The 27,115-nt window shown below is 39.4% G+C and overlaps 1 protein-coding gene across 1 annotated transcript; it reads right to left on the reverse strand.

Moving 5' to 3' along the window:
• Positions 1 to 9,805: 9,805 nt before the first annotated feature.
• On the reverse strand, positions 9,806 to 25,553 carry rnd1b (Rho family GTPase 1b). The gene is made up of 5 exons (XM_028019939.1): positions 25,228 to 25,553; positions 24,676 to 24,763; positions 15,974 to 16,083; positions 15,748 to 15,882; positions 9,806 to 13,371 (listed from the first exon to the last, which is right to left on the reverse strand). Exons 1-5 carry the CDS (start codon positions 25,345 to 25,347, stop codon positions 13,126 to 13,128), a joined length of 699 nt encoding a protein of 232 aa, XP_027875740.1. The 5' UTR covers positions 25,348 to 25,553; the 3' UTR covers positions 9,806 to 13,125.
• Between the last annotated feature and the right edge of the window lie 1,562 nt (positions 25,554 to 27,115).

Consider the following 27,115-nt stretch of genomic DNA (forward strand, 5'->3'; position numbering starts at 1 on the left):
TCAGTGAAAAACCTCCCTCCAAACGTTAATAATCACCTGAGCTCTCGGCATATGTTTTAATATGGGTGGTAGCTTTGTCCTCTGATGCTTTAGTTGCCTTTCATCGATTGTTGCTCTCTGCTGTTTTTTTTGTTACATCCTGCTGCTGCAGAGCAGTAAAAAATAGCACTGAGACTGTTGCTTGCATGCTTCTTGGTGCGACTAGACGTCTCCTTCTGAGACGCTCCCTGGAAGCACAGAGATGCATGCGTACATCCATCAGATGAGAGGCATGCTGCATTTTCTGTGCTGCGGTTGATAAGAAAATCATTATGTGACAATGCAGAGCTGTTGTTCTCGCGCTCTCTCCGTTCCGTGCTCCTTAATTAGAGGGTTTTTGGCTGTGAGGAGGGAGAGCCCTGGCACACTGCTTTCCTCCCTCCCTCTTTCCTTGTCTGCCTACTCATCATGCTAGAGGTGCCCAACTACAGACAAACTACCTGTGAATTGTACACTTTTACTTTTATTTCCTCTTCTCTGTAATGAGAATCGGCTCCAGCAGATGTAACCTACTTCTGCATGGCTTTGAAGGTATTTTATATCTTCACCCAGTTTTTTTTTTCTTCCCCTGTAATGTCAAAGTTGAAAGAAGAAAAAAAAATGGTTGGAGGAATCCAAAAAATGTCTATCTGTGCACCACGAAGATGAAGTAATGAGACACGAGGCGGTGCTGGCGTGTAAGCCGAAATGCACAAGGGTTGCTGAAGAGGCATGTGTCTCCATCCGCTCCCTTTGTGTGACAGAATGTCAGCCCACACCACTGACATGCTCATCCTCTGAGCCTCAGGCTGTTTGCTTAAGAACAGCAAAGTGAAGGTGGGTGTGTGGGTGCTTGCTTGCGCTTCTGCGACTGTTTGTCTCCCTGCATCTGTGCATGCACTGTGTACGGAGATGCACTACATGAATGTACAAGTCTGTGTTTGCGCGTGGCGGTCAGGGATGAGTCTAGCATTCTGCTCTCTGATTCATAGCCGGGGTTACGTGGCTTTTTGCCTGCCTGATTTAGCCTAACAGACCCTCAGCTTTTCTTAGTAACGCTCACAGATTTACTGACTTGCTTTCCTGACAGGACACAGCAGCAGAGACGTTATGCATCAAGGTTTTTGGGCCAGGCTGTTGCAGATTGAAGTCTTGCACTTAAGCTGTTGCTCATGAGCAAAAACCACAGTTCCTGCATGACATCAAAACAACAGCTCCAATAATAATTTTCTGTAAAAAATTACTTTTCTTCTAACATCATGCAAAAACTGTTATTCTTTAGTATGCAACAAAAATAACAACAAAAAGCAAAGCTGCAGGCTTTGCCGGGTAACATTTTGTTGTCCTTCCTGTCTGCAGCTCGTCCATGGCCGTCCATTGTCAGACATCGTCGTGTTAGAGCAATTAGCTTCGGCTGCCATGACAACTAGCATGACCTTTTATGCCGTTTTACAAACAGGAGTCTTCTTTACCAAGGCCTTTCTTTTCAACGACCACAACAATAGCTGTCTGTAGCACATCGGGGGACAATAAACGGGCTTTGTTGATGAAAGAAGCTGGCTGAAATGTGCCTCTGTTAAGAGACTGCATCCATCACATTTCCATTGGTAATAAAACAATTTGTATTGTTAGTAAAATTTGTATTTTACTAAACACAAGTTTGAAGCTGCGTCTTAGTGTGAAAGAGTCACACTTGGGACACAGTTATTGTTTAGATTTTGACAGACATTTTATTTGTTTTGCTTCTGGTTTTCCACTTGGTGGGATGCACATATTGAGGAGTTTTAATTTTTCTTTAAGTTCTGAAATTGTCATTGAAGAAAGCCATCACATGCAACCTCATTTGTTATCTCTTTTACAAATATTTTCATGATTGGTCTCTGGAAGTGAATGACTTTGTTGGTCTATGAATATTACACTCTGTAAAATGTTTGTTCTTTTTAAAGATCCACTTTAACATAAAACTATTCCTGTACATCATGAATGTTGGACAGGATTTAGAAGTGTGTGTCGGTCATTCATTGCGGATGCTTGTTTAGTTTCTCACTGCCTTAAATGAATGAATTGCACAGCCAATTGAGACAAACTCTAAATATGGATCGAAACAGCATCTGAGCACGGATTTCATCACATTTGTGGGTTGGTGTTGAGGGATTAAGAGAATTATTGTTAACCTGTTTGTTTATTTTAATTAAGCCGCCAGATTGTAACATCATGATGTAGGCTTAAGCACAATCCTGTGCACAAGCTGCTCAGGATCCGCAAATTGAACAGAAACGCTAAACATAGACCTGCTCAAGGAATGCTTAGTGTTTGCACAACTGCTTATTTTGTGTTGAGATGCCAAAGTGTGGGCTGCTTCTGCTGCCTCAGTTCTTGGCCAAATAACCATGGGCCATGCAGTGGGGTTATCTAACAGAACAGGAAATACTGTAACCCTCTTACACCATAATGCCGGGTGTTACATCTTTGCAAATACCTCACAGACAATCAGGCAGTGATCAGGGATTTTAAAATGCACTGAAAGTTAAGGTGGAAGAGATGAAAAAAGAAACCCTTATGGTAAATAAAATGCCCTTGTGGTTTGCGGACGTGTGTACGTCACACTTCCAGAGGGTCTCAGTGGGGGCTCTGATGATTAGCAAATGAAAACAGCTGCACCTTATGGCAACAAACAGCTTACGCAGCAGTGCAGACGGTGAATCATGACCACAAACAGAAAGCTTAATCACATCAGATAAATATAGAAAGAGTTGTGACTCTTGTAGTATGCTGCATAAATCAAAATGAGTCATAACACGCATATGGATACATACTGGTTTTAGTAGAGCACAGGGGGAAGGAGTAAAATTAAGTTTGTTGCAGATATAGGACACCAATCACACACACCCCCCCCTGCCCCTCTTTCACTCTTTCACCCCCTGACACACACTGAGGCCTTTTGTAAAACTGTGCAACTCTTACAAGGACAATACAAGTGCTTAGAAGGTGCTTAAGCTCTTAATTTAACCAAAACATAGCAAAATGAGTGTGAAATGAAAACACAACACTAGTCAAATGAGATGAAAACATTGTCACTTTCTAGTTGTTCTTTCTGACAATGCAGACCATGTCACTAATTAGAAGGGATTCTGATAGAGTCGGTGTTTGAAGAGCAGGAGGCTGATTCCTGCCACAGAGACGCCTCTAAGCCTTTTACAGTCAACATATCAAGGCAGGACGGATGGCAAACTAGGAGAGAACACATATTTACTTTTCCTGAAAAGCACCCCACCATTTCCCAACTGCTCAGAATCAAAAGCTTGGGAATATGTGAGCCAAACAGAGGGGGGAAGAAGAAGAAAGAGAGGAGAAGAAGAAGTACATAGATTTTCAGAGAGAGGGGGGTGGATGTGGGCAGATGGCAGATGAAAATTCTCTACGGGAATATCTTTGCAGCTGATGTGTTGCGTAGTAACGCACTGCTTTCCGCCATGTAGAAAACACATTCATTAAGTCGCGTTCCTTTATTTTCAAAGCAGTCGTTCTCATCAAAAACAGAAACTAATGGAGGAGGGAAGGTCAGAGTAAGGTAGCGGAGAACAATGAGTTCTGTGGCAGGTGTTTGAAATATTCAGTCCACCTCCATCTCTCGCAACAAGAGATCTTATACAAACTCACCTGCTGTGTTGTTATTAATGCATAGTTGCTCTGTCTTTATTAAATTCGATCTGTTGGTCTTGTAAAGTCTTGTAAGATGTTATTTGTTGTCAACTTGCGCTGTATAAATAAACTGAATTACATTTTAATCGAATTGATCATCACTTTTATAGATGCCTTAAATTGCAGTTAAAATGAGTTTTATGACTTTTTCTCCTTTAATGGCTCCGTCTGTCATCAAACTGTGTATGGTTGCTGGCCACCAGTTCAAAGTACAGAAGTATAGTTGACAATTAAAACTGCTGTGTGACTTAGGGACTGGTAATACAGCAAAAATGTCACATTATTTATCATTTCTTTTTATAGTTTTATGCTAAAAGTAATATTATTCTGTTCATTTTCACACTTTAATCTGTCTTTTTTTTGTGCTTCTTTTGGAATAATGGCTTCTTCTCAGCTGGGAGGACCATGCTTCTAACTGTATAAGCACACTTGCTAATGCTACCTGCCTTTTTTCTACATTTGGGTCCTTCATCCTTACCATTTATGAAAATGTCTCCAAAAAGTAAGAATGATGCTCTAATTTGTCCATAACACTTACCTCCTAATTGTGTTTCTGATCTAAGACATAAAATTGCTGTTGTTTACATCTTCAAAAGGTTTTAAAGGACAGCTATTTTCTCAGAAATCCTTTGATCATCTTCTTTTCACTGCATCTGGGATCCCTCCAACATCCTGCAGATATTGCCAGACAGTAAATACTTTCCCCCAGTGCATGACTTATGCAATCTGCACTTGCATGCTCCATTTCCCCCTCAGAGCCTGTACATGTTAGGGTGTCCTATCTCAAGCTAGTATTCTTGGAAATCTTTCAGCTCACTGGTCATTAACAGTCAGCATCATTACTCAGGCCAGTATTATCCCTCAGATCCAACGTGTTTCTGCAACACCGTAGTTTCCTTAATGGCGCAGAAAGAAATGAACACATCAGTTCTTTCTTCATGTCTTCTAGTCAGATCTTAGTAAAATTCAAATTAGGGTTAGACAGTGAGCTGGTGAAGATGTTTTCAGATTTATGTGCTCTCTGTCTCTCCCAGACCTTGGTAACTCCTCATCTATCTTTTTGCCTAACCCGCCTCTATGGCACCCTTTCAAGTAAGAGCAGGGGAATTAAAGCTCAGTGGGAGGGCTCTTTAGTCCCAGAATAAGCTGCACATACACATAAGTCTCTCTTGGACCACTGAAAGCACATAGTTTTGCCTGTAGCCATAGATGTTCCCTTAAGAGAAGTGGCGGAGATAAAAATGAGCAGAGTGCAGCTTTGAGGAAAGGCTCGCCGTTCTTTTGTCCGCCTCCCATCTTTCGCTTGCACCGATATTCCTCTGATAGCTGCAGGGAACTTTAGGGTAACCCATGGGCTCTCTCACAAAATGCACACACACCGATCTCTTGTGGACGGTCTCCCTTTGTTGAGGAATTCTCATTCCTGTTAATGGCTGCTTTCTTTAAGTTATGCAATGAAACTTTCTGCCAAATTTGTACTTAAGTTGCAGCTGACCCTGGAATACAAAGTAGAAATGCGGCGGTAAAACACGGCAGACACATTGTGGTGCAATTACAGAGTAATTATTACTGCTGTGCACTTAGTCTGCTACAGCTGACCTAATCTGGCATTTTAATCAGCATGAAAGACACAGAGTTGAACCGAGCTTGTTTCTCCGCTGGTGCTGCTGAGGGGATGGTGCTTCCAACCACTGCATGGGATCTCTCATGTTATTTTGGTTTGTGCAGACACATGCTGGACATGGCCTGTAGCCAGATCCACAGTGTGTGTGTGTGTAGGTGTGGGGGGGTGCACTGGCATGTGTGTGCGATCAGGGTACAGCTCAGTCCTCCTCGCTAACCCACTCATGCACAAAACACTGTCACATTGGGTGCAGCAGAGCAAGCAGAACAAACTCTGGGTTTTGTGTGTGGTTGCCCCAGTGATCGGAAGCAGGGACATAAAACATGTTCTTGGTGCATTTGTGTGGGTGTGTGTGTTTCGCTACATGAGTTGATGAAAAAAAAAGGATTACCAGGACTCAAAAATGTTATTCGAACTTTTTTTTTTTTTTTACATTAAATTTAATGGACATTGGAATATTATTTTCCACCCCTCACTGAGAATTAACATATAAAACATTCATTTAACTTTAAAATAGTTTTAGAAATTCTCATAATTCCTTTTTTTGTTTCAGGGTGTAATGTTTGGATTTAGAAACTAAAGAAAAGATTTTATGAAGATGCTAAAAAGAAACCCTAAGATACAGAAAACTATTTTAAAATGATCTACTTTCAGTAGAACATATTATTGCAACATTTCTATCTTTGTCAGCTTTATAATGACAATTATTTTCTGTTTTTATTTATTTATTTTATTTTTTTATTTTGTTTGTGTTCTGTGTTACTTTGGTTTTACACAAGAGTTTACGGTTGACTGAATGGAAACGAACCCAGCCCATATCATCATCCCCCCACCATTATGCTTGACAGTCAGTGTCAGGTGCTTGTTCATATATGATTATTTTTTACCAGGTAATTAATGCATTTCGGTGCTTTAATCTAACAACCAAAACAACCCAAGTAAGCCATGAGTCTTCAGCTTTTCTGATTGCATCGTCATAAACTTTATAGTTTTTAGCTCTGAGCATTGCACAGTTTGGCATTGGAGTTACATTTGAGGATGATTGTTGAGGAAGAACTCCCAAATGAAAACAGGAGCGCGGTATTTGGTGGAGAATGGAACCAAAACTGAGGAGCGTCACTGTGGCGCCTGCTAGCACTGTACCTGTCTGATTGATTTAGCAGTTGGTCTACGTTCCTCCCCTCAGCTATGATGGATGGAGTTGACCTCTGGAGATAGGGACCAGCCCCCCGTGACCCTGCACGGAAAAGGCAGGTGTAACAATGGATGGAAGGGGTGCATAAGGCTGGAATCCAGCTAATCTAATGATTAAATACATTGCTGACGGCTGGAACCTGAGGCAAACCCTCCTTGACTCTTTCAGAGTATTTGAAAAGATGAGGCGGACAACCCCTTGGCTCTGGCCCCCCTCGCATAACTCTGGAACATGAGGCGGAGCCCCCACAGCCAGGCTGGACCCTCCTGGCAGCTTTGGAGAACTTGGAAAGCGGAGATGAACCCTTCAGGCCCTGTTGCATAACTGTGCAGCTTGAAGTGGACACTGAAAGCCCCTTGGAGAACACAGGAACATGAACAAGATCATGTCTAATTCTCACAGCATGAACTGGAACCACCAGTGAAACCCTGCGACTACAAAATGCTAAAGGAGCAGATGAAGTTCTGTCCTTCCAGTGGCACCAATACTATTAAAAGCATGTTTTGCAAGTTGGGTTTGCTTCTCACTGAATAATTGAAGCTTGAATTTATCTGGTTTTAGGTACCAGGAGTGACAATATAGGGAAGAGATTACTTATGCTTTGACGTTCATGATGATCTTTCAGTTTGAGTCAAAGCAGTGAGCAATTTGAAACAGAACTCTACAAGAACCAAAGCTAAAACAACATAGTGTTTTTAAATTGCTATGTTAACATTAAAGATAATCTGTTTTAATGCTAGAAAGGATCTTATTCTGTTAAATTGTAAGTAAGCATGTTGAGCAGGAAGTTGATGTGTTTGGTTATTCTGTCCATTTCCCTGCACTGCGGCAGAGGCAGATGATCTGGTGTTGGTGTGTCTGTAAGCAACAGAGAGGGAGACACAGAGACGGGGCGCTTGCTGCAGGATCTGACACCTCATCACACCTCATCAGTAATCAAAGATTAGCACATAACTGCGCAGATGGCTGTGCATGGATAATGTGTGCAGATTATGTTTTTGTGCTGCTAACAGTTTTCTTTTTTCTAAGCAATACGGCAGTTGTTGTTTTTTTTTTTTATCTCCGTGTGTACAAACAGGAAATCTAGAGTGACAGGTTACAGCTGAGCAACATTTGGAGACCCAGAACATGAACGCTACACAGGCGCACTGAAAGCTGTCAGTCCTGTGTTATTTCCCGTATTAAGACCTTTGGCAGCCCAAACCTGCAGTGCAACTGTTCCATCTTAATGTGAAGCTGTTGATTCTGCTGGATGTACATTGTGACGGCTTGTTTGTGCATCTTATTTTTCTTCTTCTTCTTCTTCATAGTACTTTTCCGAAACTTGATTTAAATATCCAGATTTGGGAATGAATGCTACAGTTGTGGATTTGTTATCTGATAAAATGAAATAGAGTGGAGTTGGGATTAATCCAGTGTGCTGTACATCCCCATAAATCCTGACTTTTTGTGTTAAGGTGGCTGTGGGAGGCGAAGTGATAACACAGCGGTAGGAGAGGTGCTTAAAGAAGACTGAACTGTGTCCTGACACCACTTTTCCTCAGCCGAGCCCTCCAGGTACAAACTGCAGCTGAGTGGGTAACCACACTCTCAGCGCCAGTCCAGATGTTGGCCTAATTTACAAAGGCGAGTAGCGTATGTGGCCCAGTTGTGTGTCCTCGTGGCCACTGTTTGTGTATGCATGCGTGGATGTCAACAATGTCAGCATCTACAGAAATTGTTCTACATTTCCCTAACGGTAAGCTCTGGAGACCTTTCTAAACCTCGATTCCTGCTCACTTTGTGTAGATGAAACAGAAAATATTCATCAGCTGTTCTAAGCTTTTGGTTAATGCTCCTTCTGTGAATATGTCCAGGTTTATCTGTGTAATTATTTTTCTACAGCCATTTTTCTGATTTATGAAGATCAACACACACATTTGTCCATCCGTCAGCTATTTACCCAGTTTTTATTTCAGTTAACTATGAGGATTTTCTGCTCACATTTAGCAGAATGTGCTAAATGTGCCAGTAAGACTGGAACATACCATCAGATTAAAGACATGTTTGTACATAAATGTGGGCTTCATGTAAAGTATGTTTAAAAATGGCTTAAAGGTTGTTGTTTTCAAAATGTACTGAAAATTGTAGTTACTTGAATGTGGAATATGACTTCATAGAATATATTTTATTTTTAAACCAACATTTTCCAAGGGTATGAATAATTTTAATTTTAATAATCTTAGTTGTAAATGAGGAAGAGACCACAGAAATATTACTCTGCAAATAATATTTCATGATTGTCATCATCTTCATTACTTAGGAGATGCTACAAGATGCACTTCTGCATTTTTACCAATTACCAATATGGTTTTTATTTTCTTTTATAAATATAAATATTTTGGTCACATGGACAAATTATGAATTCTTATGCCTTTAATTAACAAAATTAAAAAGAAAATCTTAATTAAAACTAAAAGCAATGTCTGCACAATAGGCAAGTCTTATTTTTGAGGATAAACCTAAAATCTTAATAAACCTCAAACGTGAATGTTTAGGAAATTAAAAGTGAGATTTTTTGCTTTATTAATTGAATATCTACATATACACGCTCAATTATTGGGCAACTAACTACAGAGCCAACAATTTTCTGTGATGCATCACTGCTATGTGAATGCCTCAGAGTCAGAAACAGACCTTTGGGTAAGTTAAAAGGTCATTTTGGACATGTTCAAATGTGTGCATTTGCAGAAAACCAGTTGGATTGAAAACAGTGAAAGAGACCCATCTGCCAGTCACCTCCCTGCACAGTCTCATTGCAGTGAGCATGTACATGCGCTGGTTGGCCTGCTGGCACCACAGCTGTACTCACGTGGCAACAGGCCAGTCTTATTACACATCTGCAGCATAGTGGATGTGAAGCGTTTGAAGGCAGATAAGAGATGCAGTCCTTTGAAATACGAATCTGTCTAAATAGTCAAAAGAGTACTTTTTACTCCCATCTTAGTAGTGTTATCAAAAAAAGAAAAAAAAGTTCAATAATGAATCTGTGATTAAAGCTCCTTCAACAGCAGCTATGATCTGATATCGCGGTTTGTGTAATGGAAAGTGACACTAATCCCCTCATGCATGCTCATTTAAATTTGCTTTAAAATCAGACAAGGTCCTCTCACATGTTTGATTATTTATAAAGACTAGGAGTGATAAAGACAAGCAGCTGCCTCACTGTGTGGAATTTAATTTCACTGAATTTATTTGAAAAAAAAAGAAAAAAAGACAGAGGCAAACATGTTCCAGGACAAGCTTTATTTAACACCGCAGTAAACACAAACAAAAATAACAAAAAAGGAAGGATTTCAAAAACAGATTTTAAACAAATGTACGTCACCGAAAAAAAAGGCAAAAATAGCCACCAAATAAATACCAACATCAAGAACAATAATTTCATAACTATAAAACAAGAGACAGTATATATAACCGTATAATAGGACATGCGTAGAAGTTTGATTGCACAATTTGTACCACACATTGACTACAAGACAAAGGCTGCATAATAACTGACATGGCCACTGAACAACCCATCATAGAAAGGCTTTCCATCAGGCAAAAAATATCAGCCAATACTTAATTTTTTTTTAAATTTGAAAGCTTGGTCATAAACTGCTAAATAATGGTATAGTAATAGATGTGGCGGTGTCTGCCTGTTGACTGAAATGATCTGTCTACATAACGGAGAGCCGCAGTCTGAACTGTAGCTAGGAGCTGAATATTGGAAGCCTTTGTGGAAATGACCGCTTCAAGCTCTCCTAAGCCCAAGGGGGAAATCCACAGCACTGTTAAGACACAACAGCCATGTCAGGAAGATATTTCCAAGATAACGAGAACTCACATCATGCGTTAAATAGTGAAAAATACACATAAAAGAAGAATGGAAAAATAGCTTTCTTTGGACAGGGCCAGCCTGTGCAGTTTGATTATTTGTTCCCCTAAGTCCCACTTTATGTTATTTTTTTTAATCTTTATCACACACTAGCCCTTAATTAAAAATTGTTCACTTTTGAAGTTAATCTCTAATTTGAAAAGTGTGCAATTGCCAACTCACTCAAGAAACACAGTTATAAAGCCCTGCAAAAGCATTCATAGCCATTCAGCCTTTTTTTCTCCACATTTTGACAAATACAGTATTTAGTTTGGATTTCATATGACAGACCAATGCAGAGCAGTGCATTAATGTGAAGTGGAGTGGAAAGAGTGCGTAATTTTTATTTTAAAATCGAAAAAAGGTTACCAGCAGTTGGGTTAAATGTCATTTACTCTTACATCTAGTTTAAACAATAACCCTCAGAAATAATCTAATTTGTAAAACAAATAAAGTGCCATTGTGATTAATTTAATCCCAGAATAAATCCAGCCTTTCTGTGAAGACCTCATAGATTTGCTAGCAAAGATAAAATTTAAAGTAGAGTTTGGTTATAAAACTATGTCAAGATTTAAAACTGTGCCAGCGCACTGTTTAACCCACCATCTGAATTTAGAGCAGAGTAACCAAGAACTGCAACCAAGACATGAACGTCAGCAGAGCTATAGATGAAAATCGCTCCATTCATATTGATTTGGATGCAAATTACTCTCTTTTGGCAGATCTAGTACATCCAGCAAACATGGAGAGGAACATACTCTGGTAAAACAGGATGCTAATTAAACTAATATCTGTGGCTAACTAAACCAACGCTGCACATTACCCTGAACATGCCATGTTCATGGTGAAACAGAGAGGTGGCAACACCATACAGCACAGAGATGAAAGATTTAAGATCAGGGAACAGGTTAATCCTCAAGCAGGACAGTAACCTTGCACATAGATCCAGAGGTTGCAGATTGGAACTGGTCAAAGTATTTTGCACTGTCAGAATGCGAAAAAGTTTTGGCGATATGAATACTTTTGCAAGACGCTGCAGTTCCTACGTCATCAAAAAAAACTAACATTTTCAGCTAACAGAAGTGTGTTCATTTCTCCTCCCTTATTTGTTTTCATCACCGGTTCTTCCAAAAACCAGTGACTGCACAGAAGAACGGACATGAGCTCAGCAGCTGGTTTGTACAGCAGAAATGGTTTCAATCAATGACATGTCTGTCCACCGACCACTTAGAGCATGACAGTAATCACGAAGCTGCATCTTTTATTGCCACACCTTGTATCACAAGCACTTCAATCGTTATTGCTTTACGGTCAGAAGCGCAGAACTCACAGCTGCACAGACACACAACCATGAAGCCAAAGATTTAAGCCGATGACGAAAAGCGTTTGATTTTTGCTCCATTGTCGTTCTCGCCAGCAGTGGGCGATGCTTGTTGGAGGCCAAGAGGTTCAAGTGTACGCAAAACATAAGCTATAATTTGTCTTGGAAGAATAGAGTTGCATTTGGAGTGCTACATTAGATCAATGCAAATCCACAAGCATTTTACAGTATTGGTAAATCTCACTGACCTGGGAACATAAAATAAAAAGGCATTATTTTTCAAACTGCAAACAGTTAAAAAAAAATGTCATCATTGCAATGCTACAACTCTTTTCTGAAGAATATTTGATGAAACAAAGCATATTTTTACCATTAATTGTCAATCTGACAATTACATTTTAAAATCTGCCTTGAAGCAATGAAGCCTCGTAAATAAGACCCACACAGCTTGAAGCTCGAGTGTTTATGATGCTGATTTCAACAAAAGCCTCTTTGCCTTTCTATTTCGGATGCATTAGCAGAAGTAGGGGCTCCTGCAGTGAATGGAGCACATTTCAAACCTCCACACATATTTCCTGGTCTTGCATCTGCTGCTATTTTTACAAATACAGAGCCTCGCCAGCCTTCGCTACTTGCTCGACTGGAAGCTGGTGGAGCAGAGTCGTTCACAGCCACGCAGCCACGGCTCTCCAGCCCATCCAGGTGGATGAAGGCCGGACTCTGAACGCACAGCAGCGCTGCCTTCTGCCGCTCCCATCGCCACTGAGGGGGCAAGAAAAGCTTTCTGTGTATTCTGCCTCTTTCTCCCTCTATATAATGTTCTTTCATCAGAAAAGGGTAAAACAGGTGACACCTCACACACCACACTTAGGAAGGGATTTTTACTAATTCCCCAACAGTTTCATGCTAGATTTTATTTAAGTACTTAGAAAAATATCTATTCAGTTTTTCTGAGAGGCATTGACGTAACAAGGTTTGAAAATCGCACACTTCCATATCGGATTAAATCAAGATGTGCCTACAGATGCGTAAAATCAGACAGATGGAGCACTGTTGTAGTTTGTTTATAGGTGGGAAAATAAAGAAAGTTCAATGAACCCAAACCTTTACTGTTTTAAGTTCTGTTTCAAAAGCGAAATAATAATACTAATATTAAAAAAAATATGGATGTGCGCTCGAAGGTTCAGGAGAGAGTGGACAGCTGAGTGTCCGCCTCTTCTGAGGGTTTGTTTGGTTTTCGGGGGGGTGAGGGAAGGATTCAGCAGGAGAGCCCTGATAAAACCATCATGCCCACCCCCCTTCCCCGAGACCAAATAGGCTGGGGCTGGGAGTCGCGTACGAGGACCTGGAGCCCCTCCTGCCCTCCTTCACATCACAGAGCAGCTCTTGGTCTTTTCCTTCTTGAAGGAGGAGGACAGCAGGTCCGACTTGCTGGGCAGGTGGAGGAGTCTTTTGGAGAGGCGGCGGGTGGGGCTGGACTTTGGGAGGGGCTGCAGCTTGTTGATGCAGGCCATCGCTGCGGTACGAAATACGCTGTGAATGCTTTTCTCCGAGGTGAAGGCTGAGCACTCCAGATAAGCTTCAGCACCAAGCTGCTTGGCCATAGCAGAGCCCTGTAGCAAATGATGTCAGGAAATATACTGAATTAGCATCTTGCACCAAAATACAAGATGCGAAGCTACATTTTTTTTCCCCTGCATAAAGTGCAATGGAAAAATATTTCCATCTGAAAAGTTTATTCTCTTTTTGCTGTGCTGTCATGTTATAATATGTCAAAAATATATCTGTTTTCTAACCAGTGAATAAACACAACATGCAGTTTTCGAATGATGATTTAGTTTGCAAAGAGAAAAGGAAAAAACCTGAACCTCATGTCAAAAGTAATTGCCCTCTTGTTAAAAACTGAATCAACTGTGACAGAACTTTTTTTGTTTGCATAGTTCAGATCAATTGATGAATGTCTCATCACAACCAAGGCAAAAGTGAAAAGTTTTGGACAGTGTAGGCCTCACTACATCTGCTGTGAAACTAACAGCATTTGAGGAAAAGAACTGACAGTCAAACATGGTAGTGGTAGTGTGTTGGTCTGAATTACTTGCTATAATTGATGGAACCAATCACAAACTTCATCAGAAACTCATCTGACTTGTCAACAGAATGTCTATCAGTTACTTTAAGCTTGAGAACATTTAGATTATCCAGTAGGAGAATGACTCACATCCACCTCAGACAGGGTACAAAAATAAACAAGCAAACAAAAACAACTGAGGTTTTGGAGTGGGTTAGTCAAGGTAGGGACTTAAATGTGACTGAGATGTTCTGGGGGCCATTGATGCTCAAAATCCCTCAAATATGACTAAACCGAAACATTTCTTCAAAGAAGAGTGAGCCAAAATAATCTACTTACAAGTTGATGGCAGCACAATCACTTCTCTGTTTACCACACAGAGTCAGGTTGCTTTGAAAACTGCATTTAGTATTTACCGTACTCTTGGAGTCTTTCATTTTAAAACGTGTTTGATATTTGATATTTAAGTTTAAGTATAAGTTAACATTTAAAATTAGAGAGAACAATTACTCTAGAGAGGACAAAATGAAATATTTTCATTTTAAAATGTGTTTGTTTGACATTTAAGTACAAGTTAACATTTTAAATTAGAGGGCAAATACTTTTTCACAACACTGTGTAGTAAAGCAACAGCCTAAAAGCATAAGAAACTAATAAAAAAGGCATCAAAACTAAAGCATGTTCTAACAGATTGGTTAGTTTATTCTGAAAACCATTTCCCACTCATAATTATGTCTCTTCGAGGTGGAATTAACATTTTTCAACCTGTCTTACTGGAAACTACAGACATAAAACTAATTGCTTTCAAAATGAAAAACATAAAAAGTAGTTTAGTTTTTCAAACAAATCCCTCCTCACTGGGATAATTTCAACAAATGTAGAACTAGGTGGATGAAGACAATAACGACTATTACGCCCCATCACTGATGCCCAGAGCTTTATGATTGTATTTGTAAAATACTTTGTGACAGGACAACTAATGGGTCAACCACCAGTTTTGAGCTAGCTCTCTGTACATATGAAATGTTAATGTTAATGTCTGTGAGAGAATGCAAGCAGCAAAGGTTTCATTTAAAACATAGAACTAGTTTATCTCTTTTGAGTTTAGGATTTACACATGTCTGAATGAAGTCACTTAAGTTGCTTTGCCAAAATAAATAAAAACAAACATAACATGTTAACTTAAAGCAAATTACTGTGTGAATAAAAAAATATAAAATAACTGCATGTATTAATTAGAGATGCATAAAACAGATTTCCAATGTATTTTTTCTAAAGCTTTGATCTTTTGTGTCTGAGTGCTGTTTCTTTATACAAAATAAAGAAACGGCACTCAAAATATTTCTTCAGATTTAAATTATGAGCTGTGTGTTTAAGAGAGGATCTGCTGCAAAAGCAGGGTTCATAATTTCAAACGGGCAAAGTTATTACAGAGTCGAAACTTTAATTTTATTTTTTGCATCTTATACTAGTGATCAATGTGATCAGCACATTAAGTGCAGCTAGCATTGCTAAAACAGCAGAGCCTATGTATATTCCCTATAAAAAATACATCTTTACCTCTGAGATTTCTAAACAACTTACACCATTTTAAATCCAACATTTTCCATCATAGATTCACTTTTTCATTTTTCCTCCATTGTAGCAGATTCTATACCAAACGGATCTGTTACATGCTGGTAGTGTGTACGTATGGGGCTTTCTCTGACCTAAAACAAAATCTTGATTACAAGCTCCTGACCTGTCAGGACTGATTAGATTGAAAATCGTCTGGTTCTGGTCAACAGACCAGTCTTGGTGCATCTCTAAAACTTATTTTAATTTCTTTTATGAGAAAAGCTCACATTACAAAAAGGAAAATACCTGGTCCTGCCAGTTTTAGTTCAGCCTTACTGACAAATAAGCTTCTCGTAGTTCTCACCTGCTCGTAGGTAATTGGAGTCTGTTTTAGGTTGGACAGCTCCATGAGTGTGCACACATCGGTGCGGAGGTCTATCTTACAACCAATCAGCAAGATTCGAGTGCTTGGACAGAAGTCAAGGATTTCACTTTTCCACTGTGGACACAAATGTATAATTGTTAAGCTCTCTTTTGTGAGAATATTTAACATGACAGTACAGAAAATAATAATAAAAACAAGACATTACCTTTTTGAGACTGCTGTCCATTGTGTCTGGGCGGCTGATGTCAAAGCACAACAAGACTGCGTCAGAGTCACTGTAGCACAGGGGTCTCACATTGTCATAGTATGGAGAACCTTAGAGGGCAGAGAGGCAAAATACTATTAATGTGGTTAAAAGGAAGAATGAGCAATTTCTAAAGAGACTTACTTCTCTTTAGATGTTCACCAGTGTCATGTGACATAAGTATTTAGATATAAAAAAGTCACATGACAATACCAGATGTTTTAGATTTCATATTGTACCTTAGTTTATTTTTTTAGATCCTGAACCCCTAATTAACTATTTGACTTTCATTAGTTATGAAACATTAAAACCTTGACGAAACAAAAGGTAAATCTGACCAACATCCAGTAGATAGAAATAAATATTTCCTACCAAAATAGATATTTTTGTAGTGAATGAAAGGAGAATACAGTTGACAGAATGCAGTTCCTGTGTGACGCTTTTCCTAGAACAAATCTTCTTTTCTTATCTGAAAAAATGTTAGGTACAAAAGACCCAAAATGGCAAAAATTTTAAATTTGGCAGAGCAACATGACCAGCACCCTTCTGGAAACCAAGAGCATTCATATCCGTACATCGTTGCTACTTGGCAAACAAACAAAAAAACCCAGCTGAAAGCATTTGAAGATCTGGCTTCCAGGAGTTTCAAACTGCAGCTTTTCTTTATTTATTTATTCTACATCTAGCTGTACTGCATAGCTTACACTAGCTTCTGTTTAAACAGGAACAAGTAAAGATTCATTTCAGCTCTTTTTATAACATTCCTGTTTTACAGCAGCACTACTTTGCAGCCGACTTATTATCTATTGCATTGTTTCAGTTAAATCACTATACTTTATAGTCACCACAAGGGAGTGCAGTCGCCCCCATTCCAGTATAATGATTGGAGATATTTTCTTATCATTACTCTCAATGTTGCTTTATAACATGTATAGACGTTTGCCTAGTGAGCCAGTAATTTTTGTATAGAAAGACAAAAAATAGTAGGGTTTATATGCAACCACAATCGCTTCCTCTTGATTAGCTTCACTTTTCTGTTCTTGAAGCTGCTGTTTTCTTTGCCTCTGTACCCTCTGCTGGCATTTCAGACGCAGGAGAAGATGACAATTGGTCACTAAATCCTTATTGATCTTCCCTTGCACTAGATTATGCAAGTGGAACGGTGGGGTTTGGGGCAGGCGGACGCTTCCACTCATGCTCAGAATCCTTAAGTAATCCACCCCCCCACCCCAAAAAAAAAAAAAAATCCTATGCTCGGCAGCAGTACCTCCAGTCCCTCTGTTTCCACAGCAACAACCTCGGAATCCACCGTCTACATCAGCCATTCCTCCTCTTCCTCCTCCTCCCACCTCTCCATAAAGGCTTGCCCTTGCTGCCAGTCAATCACTTCAGACCAGAAAAACCAACCCACCCACCTACTGTTGGGGACATTCCTTCTCTGCAAGAGAAGCTGAGACACACATCCAGTAGATATATATATATATATATATATAAAGACACACCTGATTACACACAGACTCACTATCTAATTTTGGCTCCGTCCAGAGGTGAGCCCAATCCGCTATCTGATGAAACAGAATAAGAGTTCTGCTCAGGGGGGATTAAAATGCTTACTTCAGTCTCCGCACGGATCCCAACGGGGATTCGGAGCTCCTTTTATAGCCGCAGATAAGGGAAGAAGCGTGTGTAATCACTCATTAGACATTACACAACTATCCTGTTTGTTTTCTGTGGAGGAACATCGGAAGAAAACATACAAAAGCACATACAAACATGGATGAGTGCATGTGAAGCAGTTTCATGAATATTTAATGATCCTTCGCATTATCAAAGGTTGAAAGTGAATTTGCCAGCTGCTGGGTGCTGTGAGTGGAATAATGACAAGCTGTGATGAAATTCCTGTCCTGAAGAAGAATGTGAACATGGTTGGAAAAGAAAAGAACACGCTGGTTTCATTATGACTCTGGTTCTGTGCTTTAAGAAATAAACATGCTTTCAATGCTGTCATTTTAGACCTTATTTAAATTCTTTGCAAAAGAAATGCTTACACATAAATCTTGAAGCTTTTTTAAAAATTTACCTCAAGTAAGGAAAGTTATCTATACATAAAAGCCAGAAAGCCTTGTTTTAGTGATTGCACAAAAATTTTTTAAAATGTGTATTCTGGCTGAGGAAATAGTTTGGCCACACTCCTCACTTTCAGCTGAAAAATGTTTAATGGGTTTCTTTCATTGCGCAGCATCTCAATGATATCAGTGGCTCAGGAGCCATTATTTAATTTTCAGCCAGTAATGTATTTTGGTTATTGTCATGTTTCAATATCCAGTTCTGCTTCATCTCCAAGTTTGTTTTTTTTTACAGCTCGTCTCATATTTTTCCTCCAGGTCTCTTAGATACACAGCATATTTCATAGGATTATGAGCTGACCAGGTTCTGCTACAGGAAAATATTCTAAAACCATGACACCTCCACCACCATGCTTCACAATTGACGTCATTGCCATTTGATGGATTCTGTTTATGCCAACTAACCCGAAAACTCTGTTCGGGATAATTCCAATTAAGACTAACCTGACCAAAGAACAATACGCCAGAATACTCCAGATCAAGTCCTGGTCTTTGTATTTTTCTTAGAATGCCAACAATTCATCTGTGCATTTCTTCCATGAAAGTAAAGCTGATTTTAGACGCATGCTTTTACATCTAGGGCCTGTTGTGGGTTCCTTCAAAGGTTGATTTTAGATTCTATTAAAGGATCTTTAAATTCTTTCTCTCAAGGGACCCAAACCGCCACCACACACTGAACCTGCTTTGGCTTTTGCCAAGCCGCTGAGCAATCGTTTAATGGCAATTCTGGTGGTATAGACATGAGGAACATGTTAGCAGTTTCATTTAGAAATTCCTGGTGGCACATGGAGTGAAAGGGAGCAGGAAGCTCCCATATGAGCAAACACAGAGTAGGGAGCGTCCATCCCAAGAGGATATTATTGCTTCTGTTGTCGAAATATGCAAAAGACCTTAATCCCTTCCACGCTGCCACCCTCACCCAATCCTGTGGCCCATATGGTCATATAGTCAACAAGCATCAACAATATCCATTTAAACTAAGAGTCACCAATGGTCTGAAAGAAAGTTTGCATTCAATGACTTTTAAATCAGCACACATTTGAATCAGAACAATCACCCACAGAGGACGAGGATGTGTTTCAGTGTGTCTTATCTGTCATGCAGGAGAGTCTACAGGGTGCTCTAAAGATCTCCTCCTCCAGTAAGAGGTTATCTCACAGCCAGGAAACAGGATGTGATTCTGCATTAAACAGCCCCTGATCTAAATGCAGCAATCAATAGAGGGCTGCACCACGGGGGCCCCTGAGAGCCCTTCCATTTGAAGCTGACAAATAAGTTATCCTGCCAGCATAGAAGGAGCGAGAGATAAAAGATTAAGTAGGATGTTCCAACCTCCCCATTTTAGATCTCTGCTGCTACAAACCGAGGGATGTTTTGGACCGTCAGATCGATGCCCATGCAGCGATAAGCAAGGCCAAACGTTTCCTCTCCCCTCCTTTCTTTACGACAGATGGAGAGTTTCTGAGGCATGAAACATGCGGAGTGAAGCTGACTAACTGGGGGATGGCAGATGAAGAAAAGATTGCAAGTCTTGTTGCTGAGATCAACTTCGTATGTGTTTAATGGTGCAGCGCCCAGGGCTCCAAACCCCTCGAAGGAGAAAGAGGTGGAGATGGGAGGGTGAGCTTTACGGGCTGGGAAGATGATTGTCGGAGCACACAGGTGGGGGAAGGGAGTATCTCGTCTCCTCTGTGTGCATGGGTGACTGAGAGAGAGCTTGTGTGTTCAATCAAGTGAGCGACGGAGTCCATTTTCATCATTAGCACTCCTCTCGCTATCAGAATGCACAGGTCAGACAGACTAATGATCGAGGGATGGGATGACTCAGATTGATTTTTTGTTTTTTTTGTGGGTGGGGGGCTCAAGTGCTACCCCAGCTCCGTCACCCACATTCAGCTCCATCACCCACACTCAGCCGACTGAAGCCGTGGTGCTTCTTCAGCTGATAACTACAGACATTAGTTTACAGTCAAAAGAAGAAACACACAAAGCTGCCTCAGAGTGTTATTTTACAGTTTTGTATCTGCCAGGGTTTTTGTATTTAGAGAGGGGGAAATAATTTAGTTCCCAAAATACTGTCAAAACTCAACTCATTCTGGATTAGAAAAAAACCTTAAACTGGGTTTACTGTTGGAATGAGGGAAATAATTAAGACTAACCCACTTTTTTTTGATACTTTAGTTTCTTTATCATTACACAGCATCCCGACCAACCTGTGAGCCTCAGCACCTCTCTTTTGTCCTGACTTTGTTTTTAACTGAAAATCAGCTATCAAAGAGGTTATAACTGAGAGCAAATGTCAATGTTGCATCATAAAATAAATATCTCTGTTATGTATATGATTTAGTCTAGCACTGTTTAACTTTCTTCTTTTAAATCTTGATATGTTTAACATCTGCATCACAGCCCTTTCCAGGCCCAAAATAGCATTACATCTCCTTTAGCTGCAATTCACACAGTAAAGTTAGTTTTTTTATTATTATCTAAAATTCCTGAGACTTACACAACTCTGGATATTTTTGACATAGCCTGAGACCTGAGTCACAGAAGAATTACATGAGCGGCTTTAAGGTGACGAGAAGAGCAAGAAAAATCAGAAGAACAGTCAGGTCACTCTTAGGGGATAAGGTAGCTCTAACATTTAAAAAAAGAAACCCTTTTTCAGGTGAGTGAACACTTTCACTACACCAAAGTGAAACCAGGTTGTTCTAACCACAAAACTTTTAAGAGTGTAAGTTGTTACTGACAGACGAAAGCTCAAAGTAGCCATTTTCAGCATCTGAGGTATTTCCAAATAAAGCAACAGAAAACTGTTAAGTTGTCTTTTCTCCTAACATACTAATTTAAACTGACCAATGAGAGGAATCGTCTTCACAATATCAGGCTGAAGACAAAAGCTAAAACAAAGTGTCGTCCTGTAGTATAGCAATATTAAATATTACTAAAATGCAAAGTAATTTTTATTCAGTTATTTCAATAAGTAAAAAGAAAACAAACATCTATTTTATGTTCTCTAAATAAACTGTCAGATGTTTTTACAGAGAGGAGGATGTCTTGTTTGGGAACCCTGTGGTCTTATAGTGATATGGGTCTTTTTTCACAGTGAGTGGATGTGACTCACTAAAAGCGTCACATCCACTTTTAGTGACTGGAACAATTTTTACACTAAGTTTGAGGTGGACTGGGAGGCAGCAGATGGACTGAAAAGAGAACCAGAACCAACCGAAAGGATTATATTATCCCCTCTGGCCTGGGAATACCTCGGGATCATCCAAAAGGAGCTGGAAATTTTGAACATCTGGGATTCTGACAATCTGATGACGCTGAACAGATGAGTGAAGCTCTAAAGAAGATATGACACTACAAGCTGAGCAGTATGCTGTTAAATGTTCTGTTCAGACAATAATATGTGCTCTCATTTTGAGTTAAACTGGAAATAATAGTAGCTAAATCGATGGCATCAATCTCAATTGTACGCAATACAGTAGCCAATTAGATTACACTAAATTCTCCCAAACTCAAAGGCCTAATCAGCAAGACCACTGACCCTGAAATAAATTAGTTACTAACACCAACAATAATGAGATTCGTTATTAAGTATTCATGAGTTACGGCCAGTGGACAGTGTTTGCGTTCCCCTCCTCCTCTCTCCGCCCTGTACGTCCGATCAGATCAGCCTGATTAAAACCGGAGGATTGATTTTAGCCTGTAAATCCATGGCGGAGCTGAGAGAAGGAGCTGCCTGCCGTGTGGAGCCGGTGATGAGGTTGGTCTAATCGATGAGGGGGAGCTGGGATAATGAGGAAACACTCTCACTGTGGAAGGGCCACAGCAGCACAACTCCGTGCAATTATAGGATATTACAGTAAAAAAAATAAAATAACGCAGAGACTAACACATATTGCTTTAGTCTGTCATCTATCGTCAGGAGTCAGAGGGGAGTCAGACGTTCTGATCTCAGTGGAACACAAAATATGTGTACAGAAGCGAATTATTTGTATTAGATTTCCATCCATCCATCCATCCATCCATCCATCCATCCATCCATCCGCTATACCAGAAAAAATGGCTCCCTATGGAAAAATGTTTGAGTTTTCAGACTTGACTGTATTCTCTAAAATTTCAAAATCTAAATTTTCACATTTATTAATATTTTATTTACATAATTTGTCTTTTATTTATTTTATTGCAAACTGAGTTCAACATTTTAGACATCAATGTGTATATTTTTGATTTAATGACTGAGAAACTCAAAGCTAAATACACTCTCCAAAATAAAATAAAAAAGACCAAAAAAGGCCTTTTCTAGTTCAAGACAACCAGACTTTTTGTTTTTAAACCAGTCAGGTTCAGATGATAGCCACCAAAACATACAAAATATTATTGCATAAATAAATACAGTAGAAAGTACTAAAAGACAGAAAATGGTGCATTACAGAACCTCTTTAGTCCTAATTTGACAAGTCTAAGAGACTGGAAAAAATTCTTTAAGTTGATTCATGACTTTTAAAATATATAGATAGTACTATCTGACAACTATAAAAGCTTTGCGAGTATAAATGGAACCCTGCTTCGCAGGTCTAGATGGATGGTGGATGTATTTATGCATGTTTGGGTCAGTTATGTCCACTGGTCCTATTCAGAGTCTTAATCCTCTGGATGTTGCTGTTTGAGTGGGTGACCCGAGCAGCATATGGAGGAAAATGCAGGTCACCACATTTTCTCCACTCCCTCCTCTCTGTCTGCTCTAAAAAACCTTTCTGCTCAATAGGAAAGCACTCTGCAGCCACATCATCCCCGGGCAGCAGGCCCACTCCCACTGGCCAGACCAAAGGTCCACAGTCTGGGATTAAAAGATGGCATTTGGTCTGGGGCAGGAATTATACTGCTCCAGACCAATTACACTTTTATCCATTTATTTTCTGTTTACTCTGCGAGAGAGTAAAAACATTAGCTCGTACATGTGGGTCTGTTATATAAAGGATTTGTCCTACGCCGAAGCACATGAAATGCGAAAACACACGTAAAACACACTTGCAGCCGTGGGATTTGCTCCGTCATGCTGACCCAGTAACTCTGGAGATGTGAGCACGCGATGAACACTGAGCAGAGAAAGTGCAGAGCTGTGAGCAGAAGGGGAGTCTGACTCTAACAGGTGCCGCGGACCCATGTTGGCAGGATTCAGGTCAACACAACTCCAGGGATATCTACAAAGACACATTGACCCTCTTTTCAAGCTTGTGGTGTAAGCGAACACATGATGCCCAAAGTCTCCATTGAAAGCAAGTGAACCGGAATAATAAGTGTTTTTTCATTCTGTACATGAAAAGTATTTGCAAATGTGTCATTCCTTTACCAAGTCACAAAGAATAAAAGGTCAATGAGGCATCCAGTGTCCTTTCACACCAAGGCAAAACACGAAGCCTGGCAAAAATATTCTGGCCCCTCTCACTATTTCTTCCACATTTCTTCATGAATCAAACAAAAACATCAGGGCTTCAATATATTTCGTAGAATTGTGTGACATAGCAACACAAACCAGTGAATGCCCAAGGTTTGGAATAAAGATTTCATATAGTTTCCAGGATTTTTTTTTTCTAAATAGAAATCTTAAAATTTTGGCTCATGTTTGTATTCAACATCTCCTGTATTAATACGTCGCTGCAGCGAGTCTTTGTGGGTATATTCGGCTGAAATCTTTCTCTTATTTAGTAATAATCATTAGATCTGGCTGTATAACGTCAAGTATTGCTTCTGAAAGGTTTCCTTCCAGGTTAAAAGTTCCTTTACGTTGGTGCTTCCGCAAAAATACAAAGTAAAACATACAGCAATGTGGGGGGACGAGTGCTCTACTAACCTTCTGCAAATTTAAGGGGGGATTTAATGAAAAAAAAAAAGAAAACTAGAAAAATCTCAACAAGGTTTGCAAAAACAAAAACGAATTTAACATAAGAGGAATAAAAACAGATTGCCGTGTCTAACCCTATCTTCCATTCTCACCATGAAAGAAAGCAACCTCAGTATGAGTATCGTGTATTCAGGATGATGTGCAGTATTTTGCCACACACAGCACTGAGCATGTGTCGTCAGACCAGAGTACTGTCTTCCTCTCCCTACTTGCTGCGTCTTCTTGCCACTATTACATAAAGGCCGGCCAGAAATAGTGCATCCAACTAACAGTTGTTCTGTCATCAGAATAATTAGATAAATATGTCTTCAAGTGCCTTCACTAGATTTTATTTAGGTGTATTCAAGTAAAGGGGGGTGAATACTTATGTATAAAAGACTTTTTAGATTTTTAGTTGTAAGAATTTTGAAAACATGGGATGAATACTTAAGCGAGGAACTGTATCTCATAGCCTTTAACTCTGATAAGAACACTTGTTAATCTTCCTTATTGCTTCAAATGTCTGTCCAGGTAATCATGTCCGTCAAAGAAGTTCATTAAACGCATCGGTCATCGCCCTGTTGCGCATCCCTCTGCCCTGCAGGCAGAGCTGAAGGTCTTAGTCCACATGGGAGAAGGCCATAAGTTACCTGAGGTGTCCCACAGACTCAGCTCCACTCGCTGCTCCTCCAGCTCCAGGCAGGCTGTGTAGTTTTCAAACACCGTGGGAACGTAAGTCTAGGGAGTAATTAGCAACAGGATGCAATTAGCAGGAAGGTGTCAGTCACAAACAGTGGAAGTTTATTTAGTGCAAATAACATGAAAAGGGGGAAAAACAAACAAACAAAAAAAAGCATTTTCTTTGCTTTGATCAGTGCAATTGTATATATATATATATATATATATATATATATATATATATATTATCTAACCCATGAAAAAGACACTGTAATAATCTCCATTCGGAATACAATATAAGGCTTCTGCAAAGTGTATAATAAGTCAGTGAGCACAAAACAAACCAAAATAGCCAAATCCCAGTAAATGCGCATGCAACAGCGCACTCGGTTTTATTTTCTCCCTCTCATTTTCTGCTTTTTGTTTATATGTCACAACCGATGATGTTTCATAAAATCATAAAGTAGCTTCTTGTGGCTGAATCCCAGTCACATATTTTTACAATTATGAGTCACATTGTGTACCTCCGGGTAGCAGTCCTTCGCCAGCACTTGCAACATCGCCGTTTTTCCGCATTGAACATCTCCCACAAGAACCAGTTTGCATCTCACCACCAGCGGTTGCGTATTTCTCCTTTCCTTCATGATGACGAACACGCTCCAGAGTTTTCTCCAGGAAAAAAAACAAAACGCGACAGACAAAATCAAATAATAATAATAATAATGATAATGATAAAAAAAAAAAGAAAAAAGCTATAGAACAGCTCAGATACAGTCCCAGTAAGATAAAGCGTCCCAGCTTCTGTCTGTTGGAGGATGCCCGCAGTTGATCTGATTGAATTTGCCACTGCGGCTCTTTATACGGGCGAGGAGCAGCCAATAGGAGCTCACAGTCCACATGCTCTGAACATCGCTTCACTGCGCTCAGAAATAATACGAGGGGAACTACAAACATGCACATTATTCAGTCAGGGATCATCAATCCATATATTTTTTCATGTATTAAGAATTTTCTTCGGGAATTTCATTATAGAGCTCTATTAGTCACAAAGGAAAAAATTTTTTATACACTGTAATAATTAATTTTGGATTGTGTTAAATTTCAATCATTAAAACCTATTTTAAAGCTAATTAAACTATAATTGTAAATGTAAATACAATGTGCAATAATATTCTGATCCAAAGCAGACTTTCACCGTCTGAAAATAACTCCGATCTCAAGAAGCAATCAGAAAAATGTGAAATACCTGTAGCTAGCAGGCTAAAGGTAGAGGAAAAAAGGGATGATGAACACTGATAAGGGAATTCCTGAAACTAATATGAACAGAATAGAAACAGCTTATCTAAGGAAACTAGACTCAAATACACAAATAACAGATAAGAATAAACTAAACACACAAAGGAATAAACAATGCGATCTCAAGAGAATAAACAACAGGGAAATTATCAAAACAAAAACAAAAATCACATGGCTCCCTAAAGTTCAAACACACATAGATCATAACATGAAGTGGCAAAAATGTGCTTTAGTATTTACCTAACTCATTCTAGGTGTTGTTTCTAACTTCCCAGACCGACTAATCTGGATTTATCATAAGTGAAGGCACCAAGAATATTAAGTTCTAAGATGCTTATAACGATCTAACAGAGCTTTATTTCAAAAATACCCAAAAATCTCTTTCAGATATGATTTGACCATCACCAACTGACATACTTTATTAATTTTAACTGTTTTGACAAAAAATACCTTCTTTTTCATAATGTAATCTTTCCTTACTTTGAATTGAATGCTATTCTGGGAATAATGTCAGGTAAAAAATGTTTTTTTAAAAAGTTCATGATGAATTAGTGATTGTTCTCTTTGAAAACAATGCATTTTAGGAAACATTAAAGAAATTACCATATGCAGGCAAAACCATGGTCTGTCACCTGACCCGTTCCAAATTGATCGGTTTAAATGACTTAATGGCTGGATCGATTACCAATCAGCACAGGGATAATTGGTTTAATTTTCTCCTCACCTCAAGATAGTCTTCTTATTAAAAGCAATAACTTTCCATCTGGAACAGCTCTGTATTTTGGGCAGTATCAATGAAAATCAGTTGATTGTTGAATTTAAAATACTTCCACATAGTTTTGAAAATGGTTGGAAGTAGTTCCTGTGTGTTCTGTTGACCTCAGGTCGTCTCACACCCTATGGACTGAGATGGTGACTGTTATCAATGGGTCAGAAAGCACCTGGTGGTGTGAGCCCCATCCTTTGATATCAGTCAGTGGTCAAACGTTTTCACACAGGAGCACCAGAGATGTAGTTTGACAACCTGGTTTTAATTCTGTTGAAACAATGAGATAGACTGAAAGAGAAAATCAATTAGCTGCCCTCCCTGATGTCTGACGGTCCACCAGATCATTT

This window comes from Xiphophorus couchianus, chromosome 1 (genome assembly GCF_001444195.1).
Source record: "Xiphophorus couchianus chromosome 1, X_couchianus-1.0, whole genome shotgun sequence".
NCBI classification, from domain to species: Eukaryota; Metazoa; Chordata; class Actinopteri; order Cyprinodontiformes; family Poeciliidae; genus Xiphophorus; species Xiphophorus couchianus.

Coding starts and splice junctions, on each gene's coding strand:
- rnd1b (XM_028019939.1), bottom strand. CDS start 25,347: ATGAAGGAAAGGAGAAATACGCAACCGCTGGTGGTGAGATGCAAACTG. Junction 24,764..25,227: donor CGAAGGACTGCTACCCGGAG/GTACACAATGTG, acceptor ATTACTCCCTAG/ACTTACGTTCCCACGGTGTT. Junction 15,883..15,973: donor TGGACAGCAGTCTCAAAAAG/GTAATGTCTTGT, acceptor TTGTGTCCACAG/TGGAAAAGTGAAATCCTTGA.